This window comes from Oenanthe melanoleuca, chromosome 14 (genome assembly GCF_029582105.1).
Source record: "Oenanthe melanoleuca isolate GR-GAL-2019-014 chromosome 14, OMel1.0, whole genome shotgun sequence".
NCBI lineage: Eukaryota > Metazoa > Chordata > Aves > Passeriformes > Muscicapidae > Oenanthe > Oenanthe melanoleuca.
This window is the reverse complement of record NC_079348.1, coordinates 8,654,702-8,675,705: the sequence shown is the minus strand read 5'-3', so window position 1 is coordinate 8,675,705 and position 21,004 is coordinate 8,654,702. Positions and strand designations below refer to the sequence as shown.

Below are 21,004 nucleotides of genomic sequence, written 5' to 3'. Positions count from 1 at the left end.
CCAACCAGAACAAAGCAGCCCCATGGCAGCTCTGTGTGTGACATTACCTGAAGCAGTCAGTGCCAGCACCGAGGGGCTGCAGCTTTGGGGTCACATCCCACGTCCCACCCTACAAACCCTCAGCTCCTTGGCACACAAAGCAGCACACACCACGCCCAGCACCTCCTCGTCCCCCACCAGGGCAGGTCCTGCCAGTTTTCCCAAAATTAAACCCCTTTGTAAGTTATTTTTCCCACACAATAGTTCCCAACAAGTTTTTTCTCTGGCACTACTGTTAGAATCCTGGAATGGTTTGGGTTGAAGGACCATGTAGCACCCAGTTCCACCTCTCTGCCACAGGCAGGGAGACCTTCCACTGCATCAGGCTGCTCCAAGCCCTGAGCAACCTGGCCTGGGACACTTCCAGGGATGGGAAAGATTGGGATGCTCCCTGCTCATGTGCAACTCCCACTGGAAATCTCACATTGGGTCATTTTCTGAAAACTTTTTTATTGTAATCAAAAAGTGACATAACAGGGCTGTAATGTATTCTGCATTTCATCCGCTGGTATTTGGTAACTGGTACCAGCTGCTTCTGCCAGGCAATTAAAAAAAACCCGAATGTGAAAATCTTCACAGTACAGTAAACTCCACCCAAAATAATTAATGGTGGTTAAAAAGAAGATGCCCCAGCAAAACCTTTCATGTTACATGGTCACAACTCACAATTCTGTACAAAATGTTCACTTTTATAAAGCTCTGATGTAAAAATCAAATAATCAAGCAGCAATATTTTAAGTGCAGCACAGGGTCTTTCATGTCATTATTTACAACGCTTGAAGTCGTTTACATTTTAACAAAGATCATACAGATGACTTAGTAATTAAGTCATTTTTTCATTATCTGTCGGTTTATGTCGTGACAGATTTCACTTTTTGGTCATCTTTCTCTTTATCTTTGCTCTTCTTCGATTTTTTCTTCTTGTGTTTGTGTTTTTGGCTCTTTTCCAATTCTGTTTCATTTCCCATATGTTTCTTATGCTTCTTGTGTTTCTTGTGCTTCTTGTGCTTCTTCTTCTCTTTCTTCTTTTTCTTTTTCTTGCTGTCCTGGCTCTCCCCTGAGCTGGCACTGCTGCTGTGGCTCCGTGTCTGGCTCTCGGAGGGGCTGTGGCTGCGGCTGCGGCTGACGCTGGGGCTGCTCTGGCTCTGGCTCCTGCCCACCTCGGGCTGCTCGGCGGGAGCCGGGGCCGCCGCCTCCTCCTTCGCCTTCTCCACAGCCTTTTCCTTGGCTTCTTTGGGCGTTTTCCCTGCGGCCTCCTCGTCCTTGGCAGACACGTTGCTCTCGCTGTCGCTCTCGTTGTAGTCGGGCACGAAGGCGGCCTCGTCGGTCTCGCGGGTGAGGTCGGACGAGAGGCGCGCGGCGCTGCTCGCCGGCGCCTTGGGCTTCGCCGCGCCCTTATCGGCCTGACCCGCCACGCTCTCCTTCTCCACCTTCACTTCTGGCGAGTCCTGCTTCACTGGTGCTTTATTCCCAGCTGGCTCTTTCTCCTTATTGCTCTTGACTTCTGGTACGTGCTTCTCCTTCTCTTTCTCCTTCTCCTTGGCCGGGTTTTTATCCGGAGGTTTGTGTTCCTCCGCGGGGCGCTTGGGGTCGTGCCCAGCTTTGTGCTCGGGGGGTTTGCGCTCCCGGGGGGGGCTGTAGCTGCTGCGCTTGGCCTCTGCAGGGCCCTTCTTGGGCGGCTCCACACGCTCCTCTCTGGGTTTGCTCTTCTGCGCTGCTGCGGAGTCCCTGATCCGGGATGGGGAGTCTTTCCTCCGCGCTGACTCGCTCTTCTCGTCCCTGCGCTTGGAGCTCGAATGTTCCCTGCTGCCATCGTGCTCAGACTTCTTGTCTCGGTTGGGAGTGAAGTCCTTCGCAGCGGAGCCACGGCCACTATCATGCTTCTCTGAAGATCTGCCATCTTTGGAAGATTGAGAGACAGCTTTTCCATTTCCTTGTTCAGCTGCACGTTCTGAGTGCTCTTTTTCTGGCTGAGCACTGCTCTTCCTCTTCTCAGAACTGTCCTTGTCTGACAAAGAATGATCCCGGTCTTTGGTTTTACTTTTTTCACTCAACACAGAACTTTTCGAACTCTTGGCATCGTGTTGGGTACTTTCATAACTCGCCTCTTTTGCAGCTTTCTGTATTTTCTCCAGAGGCTCTGACTCCTTTTCCGAGTGTTTGAGGGGGTTTGGTGCCTTTGCACTCACAGGTTTGATAACACTGGTGGGTTTTCCTACAGTTGGGGGCACCTGGGTGGTGGTTTTGATGTCTTCCTCTTCAGACTCAAAGTCATCTTTATCCCATTTGGACTGAGGGACCTGGATCATGATAATGACATCCTCAGCAGGGGCTGTTATGTCGTTGTTATATTCCTCCAGGGTCTTAATGACAGTTCGTTTGGTGTCTGTCTTCTCCTCAGGCTTCCTGACAGGGCTTCCCCCAGTGGAGCTCGTGCTGGGAGGAAAAACACAGACATCAGTAATGGGATGCACACACAGCCAACTTTAGGAACATTTTATAAACTGGCTTGTGTTTGAGTTCTAAATTCTCAGCATTTTCCTCAAGGATGTTCAATTAAGGGAACAGACAAGGCAAAGGCTGAGTCACTGGCTGAGATTATGAGCAATCAATTAATTTAGTATCTCGCTACTATATATTTAATTAACAAAGACACAAGATTATCAGATTGGGGACTGTCTGATCTGGTAATTCCTTCATGTCCTATTTCTCTCAATGGCAGATAAATTAGATAGCCATTCTTCTTTCAACATGAAAGCAAGCAATTATGGAGTGGTACACACAGGCAAAGTTTTATCCTCATGGCCCAGTTCTTCCTTAGAAAAATGGACATTATAAAAGCTTTTTAGATTAGCAAGACACAATCTTAACAAATGTCTTAAATGTTTTGAATTTGCATCACCAACAAATTAACCCTACCAGCTTCCTGTGCAAAACAAACTGCCTGTTTTCCTTAACAACATCTGAGTCTGACAGTTTCATAAGTTTCATAAGGAAGATCATGGATTATTCCCTCGTTTAGCACAAATTTAGCTGTTCCTTTCCCTAGGCACCATAAAGAATTGGGGGGGGAGGGTAGGGCCGGGAGGAAGAGGAAAGAGATAAGAGAGAAAGAAAGGGAAAAGAACTGCTGAGGTACCTGGTGTAATCCACAAGAGTTGAGCTGGCACCATCAGCTGCTGTCACTTTCCTCCTTGCTTTTCCCTTTGCCTTTTCCGCTTTAACTTTGCTGCTGCTGGGCTCAGGTTTCTCCACAGCCTCTTTTCCAGGTGGCACGTTTTCTGCACTCACAATCTTTTTTCCAGTTTCTCGGTTCAGTTTAATCTTTTTGGACGGGTTGTTAAGAAAAGCAGCTTTATCCTTTTCTGGTGTGCGCTCTCCCTTCTCTCCCTCAGGCTCAGCCTTGCCCTTGGGCGATGTTTTCAATTCTGCGGTTTCAGGTTTATAGGCCTTTGCAGAAGTGGCTTCGTGTTCTTTATCAGCCTTTTCCTCTGCTTTTCTTTTCCTTTTCTCAAGTTTGGCATCAGAAAGTTTGCTTTTCTCAGCAGGTTTTTTTGACTTATCCTCCTTGCTGGAGGGTTTCTCTGCCTTGGCTTCTTTAGGATGCTCTTTCTTTGCCTTCTCCTCCTTGGCTGGTCTGGTTTCTGGGTGATCCTTTGTCACCTTGGGATGAGCCTTCCGTGGTGTACCAACAGCCTTCTCATCCTTCTGAGATGAAGAGGTTTTAACACTATCTGTCTTTGGCAGCTCTTCCTTGACTTTTTTCACAGGAGGCTCCGTTCGAGGAGATTTTTCACGATCGGGGTCAGCCTTTTCCTGGGAAGCTTTAGCTGGTTTTGCTATGTTGTCTTTTTTCGGAGCAGCTGCCACTTCCACTTTCCGCTTTGTTTTCTCAATCTTTGCTTTTGGCTTATCCTTCTCTTTTTTCTCCTTTTCAGACACTGGTTTGAAAGCAATGGAATCTGCTTCCATGGGCTCATCCCTTACAGGGGTGGCATCATCCCTGCTTGGCAGCATGAATAGAGAGTCTGTTTTAGCATCTTCTGCTGGAACTGGCTCTCTTGGTTTCCTTGCCCCTTCTAACAGCTCAACATTTGGAAATCCTTCATTCTCATCCCCTTTTCTCCTCTTCCGATGTTTTTTATGTTTATTGCCTTTGCCATCTCCCAGTGGATTTTCTACCTCCTTCTCTTTTGATTTTGTAGGATCTTTGATGCCATGGCCCTCTCTCCCAGGCTTTTCAGGGTAGTTTCCAGCTACATTACGATTCCTGTGGCTCTGCCCAGCAGGGTACTCCTCCCTCCGTCCCCGAGCATAGGGTGAATTCTCTCGTCTGGTCCCAGGTGGGCCAAACCTTTCTGGAGAGAAGTTCTCTCTGTTCAACGGAGGCCGCGGCTGAGCGCCCACGGCATAGCCCTTGTAAAACTTCTCGTACCACTCTCTGTAGTTCCTCTCCCACTCTCTGTATCTCTCCTTCTCAAAAGGGTCTCTGAAGTCCACCGAGCGGCCATAGTAAGCCTTCATGTCGTACGGGGGCACCTCTCGGTAGCGGTTGAAGTACTCGCGCTCGGCCTCGCCCTGCGGGACCGCGCGCTTGGTGGGGGACTGGCCCCGGAAGACGGGGGACCTGGAGCGGGAGTGGTAGCGCCGGTACGGGGGCGAGCGGGAGCGGGAGCGGTGGTAGCCGTGCGAGCGCGAGCGGGAGCGGTAGTTGCGGCTCTTGCCTTTGCCTCGTCTCTGGTACGGCGGCGAGCGCGAGTAGGAGCGGGAATGGGAGCGGCTAAAGGAGCGCGAGTAGGAGCGGGAGCGCGACGAACCTGAGCGAGACTTGGAGTAGGTGTACGAGCTTCTAGAGTAAGATGAAGCGCTATAGGGAGACTTGGACCTTAAAAAAACACAACACAAAAAAACAAAATAGATGAAGTTAATTCCAAACAGTCGTTCTCCTCAAATCTTTTCCTCCCACATTTATTTTTTCTTTCCTCTCCACATGCTTATGTCAAAGCTTCTTTCAGCTGCTGACATAAAGCTACTGCAAATTGAAGAACTTGATAACACACAAAAGTTTCTGCTCACAAGACAGAACAGCTGCTGCTTTGTTAGTGTCAGAACACACAGAAGGGTCAGTCTACTTCCACTCACTCTATCACATGAACTACCAGAGCTACAGACAGATTTCAGGTGGTTACACTGGCCTCTACTGGTACGGGAACACGCACGTTTGTCACTACTCAGCAACCACATGAAGTGCAAATCATTTTTGTTGCAGTAAGATGCAAAAAGAGGAAATCTGAGTAGCTACAGTGCAGAATCACACTGAGAAAACACCACGTAGCCTGAAGACAGCAAAGCCCAAAGCTAAAACACCAGCTCGGTCTAGCGAACTTCATCCTTTTTTGGGAATTTGGACAGGATGCACAATCCTAATACTGCAAAGGACCAACAGATAGGCTGTGGAATCCACACTGCCAGGCAGGTGTCCCAAACACGCCCTGCACATCCATCCAGCTCTAACCAAGGCAAGCGACTGCATTGCAAGAAAAATTCCATCTAGAAGCTTCTAACCTCAGTCTCTAGTCACACGCCCCTGTGCCATGACTCCTGACAGCACTGCTAACAACTAGTCCTGCCCAAGGGATTTCTGGGGACAGAAAACGGCAGCTACCCTCAGGTTATTCTACTATTTTTTAATGAATCATTTCACATGATTCATATGTTCATTAGCATCATTCCTCCTCTCCAATTCCCTCACCGATTTCAGATTTCCTTACAAACAAGTCTGAGCTTCTAATTCCCAAGGAAAGTTTAACAATGTCACCCAACAAGTGAAAGCCCCCAGCCTGCAGTCCAGGTTCAAACATCTCATGTATCCACACAAGATGGACAAAAGCAGAAATGAGGACGATTTCTCTCACCTATCTCCTCGAAACTGCTTGGACTGTTTGGTTACAATCAGAATAGCGAGATGCTGAAAATCCAGCCCTTACAGCTATTCTGCTCCTGGCCTCCTCAGGGCTGTCAGGCAGTGAAGGACACCACTGCAGAGACAACTCAGAGCAAGACAGACCCTCAGCACTCCTTAGTGCCTGCTGCCCAATGCTAATTCAGTCACCTGCAATCTCTGCCACACTGGAGCCAATAAGCTGCATATGACACTCTGTCACTGCTCATCCCTCAATCATCCAATCCATCTAATGACAGGTAGGTGGAGTGAAACTCCTCCTGATTCCTCTAGACAATCTGCTTCTCCATTACGGACATGTAAAGCAGTTACCTGGAAAACGAACGCCTACGCTCCTTTTGAATCTTTTTATATTCCATCAATTCCTTAGCAAAATCATTTGTAAACTCATCAAGTTTGGACTTTTTCTTTTCCCTGTTAAAATAAGTTTGACCTTTATTACAATTATAGTTTGACCTTTATTACAAAAGACATCAAGAAACAAAACATGGCCAATATGAGAAAATGTTTACTGCATGCAATGCAAAAGGTGAACATCCTATTTAAGAAAAAACAGTTCCTACAAGTTTTAGGAAAAGTTCTAGAATTACATTTGTCTTGGTTTAGCTTTGCATATTTACCATCTGCAATGAAAAAGTATATTGGAAGAAACACTATGTCACTTTTGCTAGGTCAGATGCACTTTAGTGTAACCGCAGTCCGATACGCTCCCCCGATACAGACACGAAAACAAGGCAACGTTAGCGAGCCGAATACTTACTCCTCTTTAAGCCTCCGTTGCTCTCTGTAAAACTCCTCCCTAGAGAGAGGAGGTGCTTGTGTCGTTGGGATGGTGTTTGAATGAGCCGCTGGCACTGCTGTTGGGACCCAAGCTGATGACATGTTTGCAGGAGCTGGGGGATATCCGGGAGGGGGGACAGTGTACCCAGCGGATGGAGGCTGCCCAGGTGGAAACTGAGGAGGAAACTGTGGTGGTGGTACCCCCGGAGGAAGAGGAAGAGCATGGGGTGGTGGAGGATACAAGGGAGGTGGAGGCACAGGCACAAAGACTGGTGCTGATGCTGGCAGTGATGGGGCCTGAGTCCTTTGGGCACGGTCACTGTGCGGGCGTCCTCGATTTGAACTTTAAAGAAACCCAAAAACACGTGTCACTGTTTGGCACAGCCTGCCCTGAGCGTACAGAGGAAAGCGAAGCGGCAGCACGGCGGGAGCGCTCCTGGTTCTCACTGGACTCCGGCTTTCTGTTCACTCGAGACTACTCTCAGTCCTGGAGCCTTGGCTGGCACATCCTCGCCCCAGCAGCTCCCTCAGCCTTGTCTCCTTACACTCAGCTTTGGAGCTGGCTGAGGGTGGGCGAGGCTGCCATGAGACCCCCCAGGCACCCACTGCTCCTCTGCCCCTGCTGGACACACCTCGAGCTTCCAAGCACTGCGCAGGAATGAACTCACCTCTCAGACCTCTCCTAACCTCTCCCACTTTTGTTTCCTGAGCTCCTGTCTCACGATGGATTTGGCCTGTTCTTGTCCCTGAATTGATTTTTTTCTTGTTTACTGGATTTGAGATTTTAGATAATCTGGGGGATGGATCCAGGATTTTGGTTTGATTTATCTTTCAGACTTTATAAAAACAATGACCGTTACAGCCTGGCTATAACAAATCTCTAACAAATGAAGGACTAATTTGACACTGTGATAACAGATAAACAGGCTCCTTTTTCTAATGAGGAAAAAAGCATCTTGGCACTTTGAAGATGACTAAACTGCAGAAATATAAAACTGTCATACAAATAAAAGCCTCTAATTTTTCAATAATTTACTCAATCAGTATCAACTAAGTTATTAAAGAAAGAATGTTGAAGGGTGATTTCTACTGAGAAATCAATTTCTTCAGCCTTAACCAGTCAGCAATCATAAGGGTGCTTTTCCATCTGATCTTTTAATTACATTTAATTTTTATATGTAATTTAGGTTTCCCAAAAAGTATTCATTATTCAGAATCTTCTTTTCAATTATGTACTGGAGTTTTATTTTTCAATAATCTTACTGTAAGCACAGGTCCCCTTTGTTAAAGCTAATTTAAATTAAGCCACTTGAAAATTAATTACCACTTGAATTCTCGACAACTATTATTTCATCATAAATCAGCTGTTGTCTAAGTGATGTGTTACAGATTAATTTAACCAGTTACAACTAGCAATACATTAAACTTCTGTCGAATACTTACAGTTCCCAGCCTGGCCTGCGAAGTGCACCAGCTCTCATTGGATGACCTTTTGCAGTGGAGACAGGAAAAAAAAACATCCCGGTAAGTTTATCTGAAGACAATTTTTTGGATGATATTCTAAAGTTCGAGTTTCTTACCAGTTGTGGGTATTGATTGTCCTTGAGGGCCCAGAAGACTTGGTATCGCTGGTTGTCTCAGGACAGGAACCTGATAGCCCTTGGGAATAAATGCAAACAGTCACAAAATCAGCTCTATTAGAACATAAGAATCATTGCATGCGTTTAAATAAAATTTACCTTCTCTTCCAACAAACTGCTGATTGACAAAGGGGAAGATTTGGAAAGCTCAGCAGCAGCCATCAGAGGAGGCAGAACAGCATCGGCATCACTACAAAAACAACACATTTTTATTATTGAAACACTGCTTTTAAGTGAAATATAATATATATATATATATATACGTATTAAAAAAAATAAATATATATATATATAAAAATATAAAGTCCAAGGTGAGAAAAGACTGATTTCACTAAATGAAAAAATATTTTAAAATAATCTTCACCAGATTTGCACCTGTGAGGTTGGCAGGCTTCAGAGGAAGCACTGCTGAGGACTCTGTTTGGACACTGGCATTTAGAGAGGAAGCTCTCTGGAAAAATATTTGATTAAGCAGCACTTGAAAAAATGAGGATCCATATAACTCATGCACTGAACCTCAGCTTTGGAAGATGCAAGAACTGAAATTCCATTAGAAAATGTTTCTGCGCTCCTCTGAATTGTGATCCTTGTACTGATGGCCCAGCTGAACCTGGCAGCCCTCTGGACACACTGGTTCTGTGCATCCAAGGCAGCAGGGTTAAAGCATGTAACTCTAAACACTGGTACAGATTTTCACATGAAAATCTTCTTTCCCCAGTACTAAACTGAAATTAATGAGACACTAAGGTCTGACAGAACTAAATGGCTGCTCTAGGAATGGCTGACCACTTCAAATAAAAACCAGTTGCTCCTTCAGGGCAAACCTGAATGACTGGTAAGGGAATACTGCCAAGAAATTATGCATACTGCTTACTGAAGTGTCCTCATTGCAAGTAAAAACAGAACCACAACTCCCACAATGACCTGCAGCTGTCACTTAATGATACATAGAGTGCTAGCTGCGAAGCTCAGGAAAAATCCAACCGAAGCACTTTGATTAGTTTTGTATTTCTGTTCTCTCCAGCCCTCCTTACCGAAACGGCCCATCGGGCTTTTCCCCACGGAGAGAGAGGGACACTGCTGGAGGGAGGTCAGACACAACCACAGACGAGGGGTTGACGGGCAGCCCAGCTGCCATGGACGGCCCGGGGCCCAGGGAGGAGAGGGCGGAGCGGGAGGCCAGCGAGGCCAGCGGGATCATCAGCGGGTCCTGCTGGCGCGCCAGGGCCGGCCGCATCAGCGGCTGCAGCGTGCGCGTTATCGTCTGCCGCATCAGCGGGGGAGGAGGAGGAGGGGGCGGTGGGGGCAGCTGCTGCTGCTGCTGCTGCTGCTGCTGAATCTTACGGAGCCTTTTTGTGTAACCGGTTTCATTTTTGAAGTTGTTGACAGCCTAGAGGTAGGGAAACAGGTTTGGAAAGGTGAGAATAAACTTCAGTAGAAATATGAACAAAAGCATCTCTACAGGGAAATCACTGTGTGTTCCTGTAAGTGCTATTAATCCTAAACCAGCCAACACACAGCTATGAACACATCCCATGAAACTCTGGTTTCAATGACTGGTACCTCAGAGTCTCTGGATTAAAAGTACTTTAATACTTTTAATACCCAATTTGAAACTAAGGACATTCCATTAAACACAAGTGTGTCCTGAATTTGCCAGATTGTCTCTAATGAGCCATAGGCTTCTGTAAAAACAGGTAACGTATTTGAGAAGTAAACTTAGCCTTGTTGAGTTCAGCCTTGCTTACAGAGATCTAAATTAATACTTTCATCCCCATCAGTTCTTTACAAATAGATTTTTCTAACAAAGAGCTCAGGCTAAAGTTCCCATATTACCTGGCGCAGAAACTTGTTGGCGATTAAAGCATCAGGAGAAACATCTGTCTGATGGCAGGTAGGGCATGTGTGCTCCTCAGACTCCAGCAGTGCTGTTCTAATACCTGCGAATATTCAAGCAGTTTGCAGCCAAACTAAGTAAACTTTTTTGATTCTCGTTAATTACAAAATCAAGCATATGATTAATGGGGAAATATGGTGTTGAACGGAAAGCTCAAAGCTGTAAATGTCCTATAGTGCAAAAAACTGGCAGAGGAACAGGCTGCCCAGAGAAGCTGTGGCATCTCTGCCCATGACAGGCAGGCTGGAATAAGATGAACTTTAAGACTGCTTCCAACCCAAACCATTCTGAAATTCTACAGCAATTTCTAGCATACAGCAGAGGGCCAATATTTCACTGTAATAATATGTAAAGATGAAGAGCAGACTGGCATGTGACATCACAACCAGTCTTTTTCCACTCTAGTACAGCAAGAAGTCATTCCATGTTAATGAATAAAACACATTTTAAAAAATCATGAGGAGCTTTGAGTTCTGAAGGTTTTAACTAGCTCTAGGGAAGAAGGTGGATGAAATGCCTCCTTGTCAGCTCTTTGTAGTCCACATTAAGTGCCCAAAGCTGGAAACATAATTCTGTGAGAGGGAAAGGGCTGTGGACAAAAGAAATGCATTTGGTATCTAATACTGTAACCACCTGCACTAATATGCACTCCCCTCACCCTCTTCCTTCTGCAGGCAAAAAGGATTTAACTAGAAACTTAGGGAGGGGAAAAAAGCTTTCTGCCTTTTTCCCCCATCTGCACAAGAAGAGTCTTTCCCTGTTCGGGACATGATGAAGTATTCAACAGAACTAACACAGCAATTTCCTTATCGCCTATTTCTGCTCTCAGATCAAATCTGATGTTTGGAATTAACAAACCTGGCAATAACACTTACATTCATCACAGTAACTGTTTCCACAGCAGGGAATAACAACCGCATCCGTCATTATATCCTTACAAATGAGACACAACAGCTCATCTGGAATAGGATCATCTTCTTCTGAGGAGGAGGATGGCTCCTCAGGTAGGAAGGGAGGCTTCTCCTTCTTTCCTATAGCATAAGCTTCCCTGGAAGTAGAGTGGGGAAAGCAAAGAGAGAAGTTACAGGGAAAACTCTTGCAAGCTTTGGATTTTATCAAAGAAAGATAATATGTGGAATTCTCTCTCTCTATTGCCCTTCCTAAACACAGCTGTTTGGTTTGAACTACTTTTCTTTAGCCCTAACACAAGACGAGGGGAGGAGGAATTCTCTTGCAGAACTATCCCGCTCATTGGATCAACTAAGGAATCACTTCAGACTAGAAAAATATTTGACAGCTCATATCAGGTGAAATGAACCCCAGCTCTCCTTTGCCAGAGGCTAAATGTAAATTGGAGGCTCAGGATAAAGTTGGTCTTCCAGTAATTATGTTTTCTAACTGAAAGAAGTCAGTGTCTTCCAAAAAAAGACATCCAGGAGAAAAAATCAGAAGGGCTACTAAAAGTATTTTAGAACAGCCACCGTGCTCAGCACACACAAATGTTTTCCTAGTTTATAGCAATAGGAAAACTAGAGCCTGCTTCACACCTGAGGGAGGGAGTCACAGTCCAACAGCTGCTTTATAACATTTTACATGAAACCTTTGAAAGACAAATGAGGAGAAAAATGAGCTCCCTGAGAGAACAATCCCAGTTACAAATGCTGCTGAAATGTTCTGCAGAAATGGTCTCAGCACAGCCAATGTTTAACCAGCTCCCAGGGTGTGAGCAGCAGGACCCCATTTTACTATTAGCCAGCAGCATGGATTTTAAAGCTAATTTCCCCACAATTCCAGAGCTGGCCAAAAGGACACTTCCCCTAGTTTCTCTTATTCCCTTTTTGGATCAGTCCAACCAATGCCATACTTACGCATCTATGGTTGGAATTGCATATTTCCCAGTGTTGGTCAGCATGGCACCCTTTGTGTTGGGGTCCTTCACCTCCATCATAAAACTTCTTGGAATTCCTGTGCTTTTTTTAATTCTGGGAACAGACTCGAAATTTTTGTCCTGTTAAGAAATGCAGACACATCTCAAGGTCCACACTGAAAATGAGATTTCAGTGACTATTTTAAGCACAAAAACCTTTAACCCTCTCCTTTAACCTAGTGTAAGGGTTGCTGGACTAAAATACTCAGTTCCCTAAACAAATGCAGCCAGGATGTTCCAGAGGCTGGAGTAATGTTTTGAACTCACTGACATTCTTTGGCTTAACTACAGGTTCCTCAAGGGTAAAATCCCCCAAACCTGCTCCTCCTCCAAAGGGCAATGCAGAGGGAGCTGGATTCAGGGCTTGGAGAAACTAATTTCAAGATATATCAAGCTATACAGAGAAAGATCTATGGGAATATTTAGTGTCTCTGACCTAGCAAAAAGAAAATTTTACGATTCCAGTTTTTCTTGAGTTCAAAGGGTTTTGCAACACTGCCATGTAGCCTCTGTATTTCACACCAAAAGACAGAATTCTCACTGTGAGTATTCACATTTATTATGTAACTATCCAGATAAAAATTAAAAACTGAGAACCCCCCAAGTCCCCCAGGTCTTACCCCATTTGTTGGACAGTTCTTTATATAGTGCCCAGGTTTGCCACAGCGGAAACAGGTGTATGAGGGTGGAGGTGGCCCCACGGGTTTCTTCATGTAACTACAAGTTTTTGGGGGAAGAAAAAGAAAAGAGATTCATGTGTCACTCTTGTTTAAAACAAACCATCTCTACAATTTTTACATCCACTTCAAAGAATAAGTTTCACATTAGCAACACTTACTTGACTGGATCATATTCATGGCCAGACTGTGTCATCATAGCTTTTATTTTATCCTCCTCGGAAGCATTGGCTTCAGCCAGATTGGCAGTCTGTGCAACAGGCAATTATTTGACACACACATTAGAAACACATTTAAGCCCACACAGCCCAAGACAACACCACTCATCCAATCCTGTAAAGAGCAGCACTACACTAGCTGAGCTTGCATGAGAGCAGCTGCTTATACCAAACAGATTTGTACCGAAGATGGTCTGGGGAGTCCTTATGCCATGACATGATGTTTATGTGCCTGAGAACCTACTAGAAAAGAGCACTCTTGGGCACTCAAACCTTAGGCTCTGTTTGTACCTTACAGCAAGACTTGTGTAACCAATCCAATTTCCTTCAGAGGACTGAAGCTATGTGTACATAAACAACAATATCCAGTATTTTTATGCTAATTTTTACGCTCCAGACTATATAGAGGAGAAGCTCTCCACCGGACAAAGAATTGAGATGGATATCAATAGCATTATTTACATTTTGCAATATTAAAAGGACACAGAACTGCAGAGGTGGGGCAGTTAGGTTAGCTTGCTGAAACTCAGCTTCAGACGCACAAGTATTAAAAGGACCAAAGGATTTTACAATCCCTCAGCAAGGCAAAACTTTTCAGCAGAACTTCGCCCAGCAGGAGCTGCAGGCAGTCCAAACTGCATGTTCCACTCTCCTAACGTCCTGTGAAGTGACTTAACTACAGTGAAGACAATCTGCAGTTTTTTTCCAGTTGACTATGTCCTTTTAACATACAAATTGTAATATAAACCTTCTGCACAACTAGATCTTCCAATTACTGAAGCCAGCTGATTTTCAAGTTGTATTTGTTAAAATGTTTTTATTACACACTAGTCCAGATACAAGCAGGGTCTAAGGGAGTGACTGTAAATGACTTGGGCCTTCAAGCACCTATCACTCAGCTCAAGCACTCATGGTTTGGTTTTGTATGCATTCATTCACAAAAGCAACCAACTAGTTTCAACATTTTATTAAATGGTTGTTTCATATACACAGTGTTTCTCCACAGTAACAGAATCCGGATCGCCAACTATGAAATCATTTCCATTAACAGTTACAGAAAACTTTACAGATAATACTTGACTAATTTGTTTGAACCCAAACGGTTTACAAAACACATCCAAAAGCCACAAAACATTAGTAGGAATAGACCAAAATTCAAATATGGCATTTCATACATAGTAATAATCACCAGAGAACTGTTAACACATTGCCTCCGTGCTGAGCTGGGCTGCACTAGAGCCATTAGAGGGAGTGACAGTGCTGAGCCACTTGGTGTCATCTTCCTGCATCTTTCTGAAATACTTCAATATCCTCAATAGCTTAAACGTGTACCCACACCCCTTGGACAGCTTTGCACATTTTAGAGTAAAACTTCACATAAGGTTCAGACCCAAGGACACATTTAGGGGCAGCACTAACGGGGACCAATTCTTTTGGTGGCTACCTTCCAAACTAGAGATATTTATATATATAATGGGGTTTTTTTTTGCCAAAGATATACAATTTAATTCCTGTAGTGAAGAGGGGAAAAGTTACCAGTGGGAAGAGATTTCTTTTAATTAGAAATGAACTCCAGCCTTTATCTTGATGACAAGGTACTAGCTAGCTGCTCTGCCCAGACCCTGCCTACTCTACTGCCTGTAGCTTTAGGGACAGGTGGTTGAGCACTCGCCTGTCCACACAGTGCAGTCACTAGTGCTTTCCCAGACAAATTACACATTGGTGAGCAAAAATGCAAGCAGTTCCCGAGCAAAACATGGCATTACAACAGTTTCAGAAGGTCACAGCTGCTCAGATGCCACACATACACATTGGTATATTCCTATAAACAATGAGGTACATTTACACAATTTACACAGTCTGCGTTCAAACAAATTAGATTGGCTTGTCCACTGTATAGATCCCACAATTTATGGAATTGTGCAGCATTCAGAGAATGGGTCTGTAACTATGACTAGGGGGTCAAAAATAGCCATGCAATTGTCCATGGTACAGAACCGCTTCTCTTGTGGCTGGTCACACCCCCCTGGAATGTCCGTAACTTACAGCCAATTAAATTCTTCTGTACAAACTGGGTTAGTTTCCAAGGCAAAATTAATGAAACGTATGAAAAACGGTAAAACAGCTTCTGAAGAGCTTCTTCTTTGTGTCTTGAGGATGAGTAATACTGCAACATTATGCTGAGGCTGATAAGGTACTCCCCTTCTACCTTCCCAAACTGGGAACTACTCTTTACAGGATAGTATCAAAATATACACACATTTTAAAGTTAAAATAAATACTTTAAGTTAATAAAAATTAAAGGGGGCTTTCCAATTACAACAGTTATTTACCTATAGATCACAGTATCATTTAAAAATAGGAAGCAAACACTTTTTAAAGTATTTGACAAGAATGTATATATACCTTAGTAAGCTGGGCCAGAGAAATAGATGCAGAAGAGTCATCAATCTGTTCACAAAAAATTAAACACATATTCAAGTTCTACAGTCAAAAGACAGCAATAGTTAACCTCTACTATAGTCTGAATGTTTGCACTATATGCCCCTGAGTGTCACCCAAAGGAAATCCCAACCCAGTGTAATTTGTACTTATTCAAAACAAAGTCCAAATCTATGATGGCTTAAGAGTATCTATGTGCTTATGAGAAGAAATTAAAATAACCAAACCCACTGGAGATCTACTTATTGCTCAGAATATCTCAGAGAGGGATCTCTTGAAAGGGTAAGGAAACTGTCAATTTTCAGCTAAAAAGGTTTTAAAAAAATATTTAATTGAGGAAGAAGAATCACTCCAGGTAACATAGTATTAGTGTAGTCTGTAAAAGAATCAGTGAATGTCTCACCATTTCTATATGCACACAGTGATGATTTTGTGAACCCACATCTCCCTGTCAGAGTGAAGTCCATCCCCAGCAGCCCCAAACACACACACCCTGTCCCTCCTGTCAGTACCCAAATAAACCCAAATAAAAGCCAATCTAGAACAGCAGCCACAACCTGCTACTATGTATGGAGAAAAACCAACTGCTTAAATAATTTATATAAAGGTGTTTATCATGACAGAATAGATTATAAAAATTGAGAAAACTGATTCCTTGTATGTTACCAGACCACAGGCCCTACCACCCAAATCAGTGAGAATTTAGATGATTCCCTGCAATCAGACCAAACCTGATCTTTAATAGCAGCCCAGAGCTAAATACACAAAAGAAACTGCAAAGCATACTCCTGATGATCAAAGCATGGATTCAGAGCACAAGCCTGGAATTTTTGTCTCAATTTTTCTCCTCCCAGCTGCCTGTGGAGCAGCTCTCAGGAATAGAAGCCAGAGAACTAGTGCTGAAGAGCAGTTTTGCCACAAGTAAAAAGGTTACCTTGATCTAGTTCCTTCTGCATTATACTGAATAACATCATGCCATGAACAGCACTTGAGCTAGCACAGCAATACCAGAAAGACACTTGAATCACTGCTTATTACATCTAAACTGCTCAAAAATGCAGAATAAAATTTCACAATGTGAACTGAACAGCTCTCCAGGAAGTCACTAAACAGGTCAGCAAAGAGATTAAAACCTTTCCTTAAAAAAGGTCTTGTCCTTTACTACCTAATATAGCAGAGAATTCAAGGAAACAGTTTTAGCAGACTGGGAAAAAATATTTCCATGCACAAGATGATTCCTCACACCAGTGAGTTGTTCCTCTTGTGTTTTCAGGAAAGCACATACAGCATTCCTGCATTACTGACTGAAGAGCTCTTGTGTCTTTGGAGAGGAACACAGAGAGCCAGACAAAAAGACCTTCATTCCTCTGCAAGTCTTACCACAAGATTCACTTCTCCTTCCTCCCAGAATACTTTGTACCCAGTTCTGTTCTGCACAAGCATTTTGAAGCTTCATGCTCCATATGCCACTTTTTTACACCTGAAAAATCAGGCCAGTGTTCTCTCAGGGCAGGCACAGCTATAATTTTGTGTTTCTTTCAGAAACAAACAAGAAGTAAAGAAAGCTCTAGCATTAAATGGTCTAGTACTGACCAGGAACTGAAACACAATAGTTAATAAACTATTAATTCTTTCCTCTATTTATTATACAGCCTGCAGGCAACAGTCTAATTTCTTAAAGGAGGTGATACTGAACAGTTACCAAAAGCAGCAAACAGATAATTAATGCACTCCTCAGTGCATTTGCCCATGGCCATCTTTCAAGCATCCCACATTTTTGCCAATTTTTTTCCTTCTAAATTTCTACTTCAGTATTTCCTGGCAACCCCTCAAAACAGTAAAGTAGAAACAACATCTCCATGAATTTGTAGGCAACCCTAAGAAAACACTGCTGAAGTATTGTAAAAAAAACTCAAAAAACAACCCAGAAAAAGTAACCCCCAAACCCTAAACTCAACAGCCAATGTTGTAACTCCCACGTCGTGCAGCAGACTGAACAGAAACTAACAGGAAGCCAAGTGGGCAAGGGGACAGAAAAGAGGAGGAAAAGGCTGATCTCACTGCTGGAGTGCTGAAATTCCAGGGCTTCCCCCAAAGCAGGAGCTTGGCTACACAGAAGTTCAGCCAGGGAGGCTCCAGCTGTGCCCAGTGGTGCTAAACCAAGGAGCACAGCTTGGCCCTTCTGCAGCCTCCAAGGAACCCAAAGGGCAAGACACCCACCCTAAAGCAGAAAGGCCCCACACCTGGCTCTGCCTGTGCCAAGGGTGGGATGGCAGCTGGCAGAAGAGCATGACAATGAAAAAATACTAAAGAGAAGAAGCTTTTGTGCATCCTTTAAAAGAGAAAACTGATTTTAACCTTGCAGCTTTACTCTCCATCAATAACTGACAAGATTCCTAGTGATTTACTCCAACTACACAAGACCCAGCTTCTGCTCTGAAACACATGCAGAAATATGTGTATTTAAAAAAACAAACAAACAAAAAAGAGCAAACAATCCCCCCACACCAAGACCTGAGTTAGCTTTAAGAATGAACTATTTGTGTCTCCAGTCCCAGAAGCTGCTGAGGCTGCAGGGCTTTTCCAGTGAGAGAGGGCCTGTACAGAGGGATGCAAGGCTTCCACCCTCCCAGACCAGGGACAGTCAGAGCACACCAGGGTATGGCTTTGCTTTTCCTTTCCTGCTGCTAGTTCTCACTCACACTGTCTTCCCTCCCACTCTGGGATTTTTCCTTTTTTCTTTTTGACACATCTATGTTAGCTTATGGTAAGATGCTACTGAGCAATGTAATACAGACATGCCAGGGAACACACGAGGCTAAAAGAATGTTAACTTTATTTATGAACATGTGGTTTGTGTTTATACACATGCTAATAAACAAAAAGAAAAGTTTTCAAGAAATAAAAACCCATCTGAATTAGATCAAATACTATAAACGTGGTTTACATAAATGCATTACATTAACTGCTAGGGTCACTGGGCCAGTTCAGCTAATTCCGACTCCCAAAGAGAGGTATTCATCTCCAAAAGGAATTGCAATCAATCAGCAATAAAATTAAGGATGTCACATTTAGAGGTTTTAGACCTACACAGTAAGTTTTCGATTTAAAGTTGATTGTTGCCAAGGGAACACAGCCCCAGAGTTCAGGAATTTCTAGATTAAGTTATCCTAATAGCTGATCAAGCGATCAGAACCAATGATCCAGGGTTAGTGTAATGCCTCACACCAGTCTAGTGAAGGAGAAGCAGTTATACTTAAAATAAAGATAAAAAAATGAATCCCACCAAACAGCACTTTGATACTCTAAGGACTATTGGAAAAGCACAGTTGCACACAGCACTGACCCAAGTGGCACACCAAGATCTGCCCGTGGCCAGGCACAGGTTTCCATGTGGGATTATATGTTAGCAGCAGTACAAGTGTTTGCAAATCTGAAGGAAAATGCTGCCCCCGTTCCAAATGTGAATTCCAAGTGGTGGTATACTAAAGAAAGGCTTCACCTTTGGGAATTACAGCAGCAGCCAACCCTGGAGTCACCCAGACCCAAAAATGTGCTGCAGGCAGAAGTTAAGAAAAGTGACAGGGATTTCACCCAAATGCCCCAGGCTCTAACTTGGTGCCAAAATTTGTGTTACATATTGTCATTTGCAGACAAACTGTTGAACTAAACTGCTTCATCAGATAAAGGGGAGAGATCAAATCAGAACTTTAGAATACCACTCTGTGTAGCAGCGATATTGAAATTCACGTCAGGCTATTAAAGACATTTCTGTACTCAGGGGGGCCCAAACAATATCACTTAAATTATACAGTTTTAGGAACAAATACCCAAATACTTAAGGACACAAGGAAGAATCATATAGCTGCACAGATCTGTCCTGAAAACATCTGGAATATGCTGGGTTTGGTATTTGTTTGAACCCCCAAGTCAAAAGTAAGGAACAGCACCAAGTTTCACAATAATGACTTCTCAGTGGTTTTTGATAACATTTTCAAAAACCATTAGGCAAAAAAAAGGTATTTAAAAACAAAAGCTAAGTGATACAATGTGAAAATGGCAAAAAATACACTCCAAACAGTTTTTATTGCAAGAAACAAAAAGCACACAACAACCTATACAAACATACATATCACTAGCTATAGACAGACAGATGTAGAACATGGCACCATGTTCAGTGTGCAAATCTTGAGCCTACAGGATCTGGAAACGATCATACATTATCTGTACAACACAGAGTCATACAGGAGAGATTCTGGCATATTCAATATGAAATACAATGCATTACTAGGCACAAATACCAATATTCACATTAGAACTCTGCAAATGATGGCATTACCCAGTTTTTACTATGCTGAATCAAATACAAAGTATTTACAACATACACTAGGTTTTACTGGAAAATATATTAAGTTAACGTTTGGCAAATTAATAAAAGGCTACATTGTTTAGAACTAAGTGCAGTGTGTAGGAAAAAAAGTGTGAGATTGTGTTTTTACATACTGCTTTTGATGTTCCACTCACTGGCTCACTTCGACTTCTAGAAGAAGAAATAAAGGTGATCAGAATTGAAAACAAATCACTTGTTCCCGACACAAAGATTCCAGAACCTGAACATCACATTATGCTCCAATACTCTAATGAATGTAGACATTTATATGCAACATAAACTGTTCTCTCTTGGTACGTTCAGTGCAACTAAAAATAAACCCCCCAAAAATCACATTTCTACATTGTCACAAATTACTCAAAACTTACAGATCTAGAACACAACAGCGCAAGAGGAAGTCCTCAGACATTTTGTCTCTGCTCTCTAAGTATCAAATCCATGAGGTCTGCACTAGAGCTCTGTGTTCTGAAATAATCAATCACCAAAGCATGAGGCAGCTTTGGCCAACATGTACATCCCTGGTATTACACCCAGGTACCAGGTACAGGGCTTCAGTTTCTATGAAAGAACAGTGATAATCTACAAGTGCGAGTCTGCTCAAGTGAAAAACACAGTCACGGGACAAAGGGGCAACATAACAGTGTCAGCAGCACAGTCTCTAGAACAGTGTTTCTTTGTGGAAGCCCAAGCACTGTGTTCAGAGATCTACTATATTTAGCCATCAAAGTGCCAAAATATTAAACATGTTACATATGCTATATTGACTAAAAGTAGTAGTAGAAATGTCACCTGAAAGTAGTTTCTAGGATTTTGTGCGATTTAGGAGTCCTGTGACAAAAAAAAAGGTCTTAATTGCCAGAATTTGCTATAAAATAATCTTGAATATGTTACAATATTTTAGGAAATATTACATTTGAAAACTTGCTGAGATTCCACATACTCGGTGGTCTGGACCTGCATGCTCCTCATCATGAACCACACATGCAGCCACTGAGAGAGCTAACAAACAACCCAAGCATCATCCAGAGTCCC

At 43.3% G+C, this 21,004-nt stretch overlaps 1 protein-coding gene across 4 annotated transcripts in view; it reads right to left on the bottom strand.

Moving 5' to 3' along the window:
* Positions 1-469: 469 nt before the first annotated feature.
* Positions 470-21,004, bottom strand: part of RBBP6 (RB binding protein 6, ubiquitin ligase) — a 28,155-nt gene continuing 7,620 nt past the window's right edge. Inside the window, exons 3-18 of one of the 4 annotated variants that reach the window (XM_056503039.1) lie at positions 20,762-20,800; positions 20,086-20,122; positions 15,547-15,591; positions 13,084-13,172; positions 12,866-12,962; positions 12,187-12,326; positions 11,194-11,366; positions 10,258-10,361; positions 9,456-9,811; positions 8,521-8,611; positions 8,362-8,440; positions 8,225-8,270; positions 6,762-7,124; positions 6,314-6,415; positions 3,179-4,924; positions 470-2,475 (exon numbers count right to left, since the gene is read on the bottom strand). In XM_056503039.1, the coding sequence (XP_056359014.1) occupies positions 891-2,475; positions 3,179-4,924; positions 6,314-6,415; positions 6,762-7,124; positions 8,225-8,270; positions 8,362-8,440; positions 8,521-8,611; positions 9,456-9,811; positions 10,258-10,361; positions 11,194-11,366; positions 12,187-12,326; positions 12,866-12,962; positions 13,084-13,172; positions 15,547-15,591; positions 20,086-20,122; positions 20,762-20,800 (5,092 nt within the window). In that variant the 3' untranslated portion in view covers positions 470-890. The remainder of the gene's footprint in view (positions 2,476-3,178; positions 4,925-6,313; positions 6,416-6,761; positions 7,125-8,224; positions 8,271-8,361; positions 8,441-8,520; positions 8,612-9,455; positions 9,812-10,257; positions 10,362-11,193; positions 11,367-12,186; positions 12,327-12,865; positions 12,963-13,083; positions 13,173-15,546; positions 15,592-20,085; positions 20,123-20,761; positions 20,801-21,004) is intronic. The other 3 variants (XM_056503042.1, XM_056503040.1, XM_056503043.1) reach the window with 3 other exon arrangements.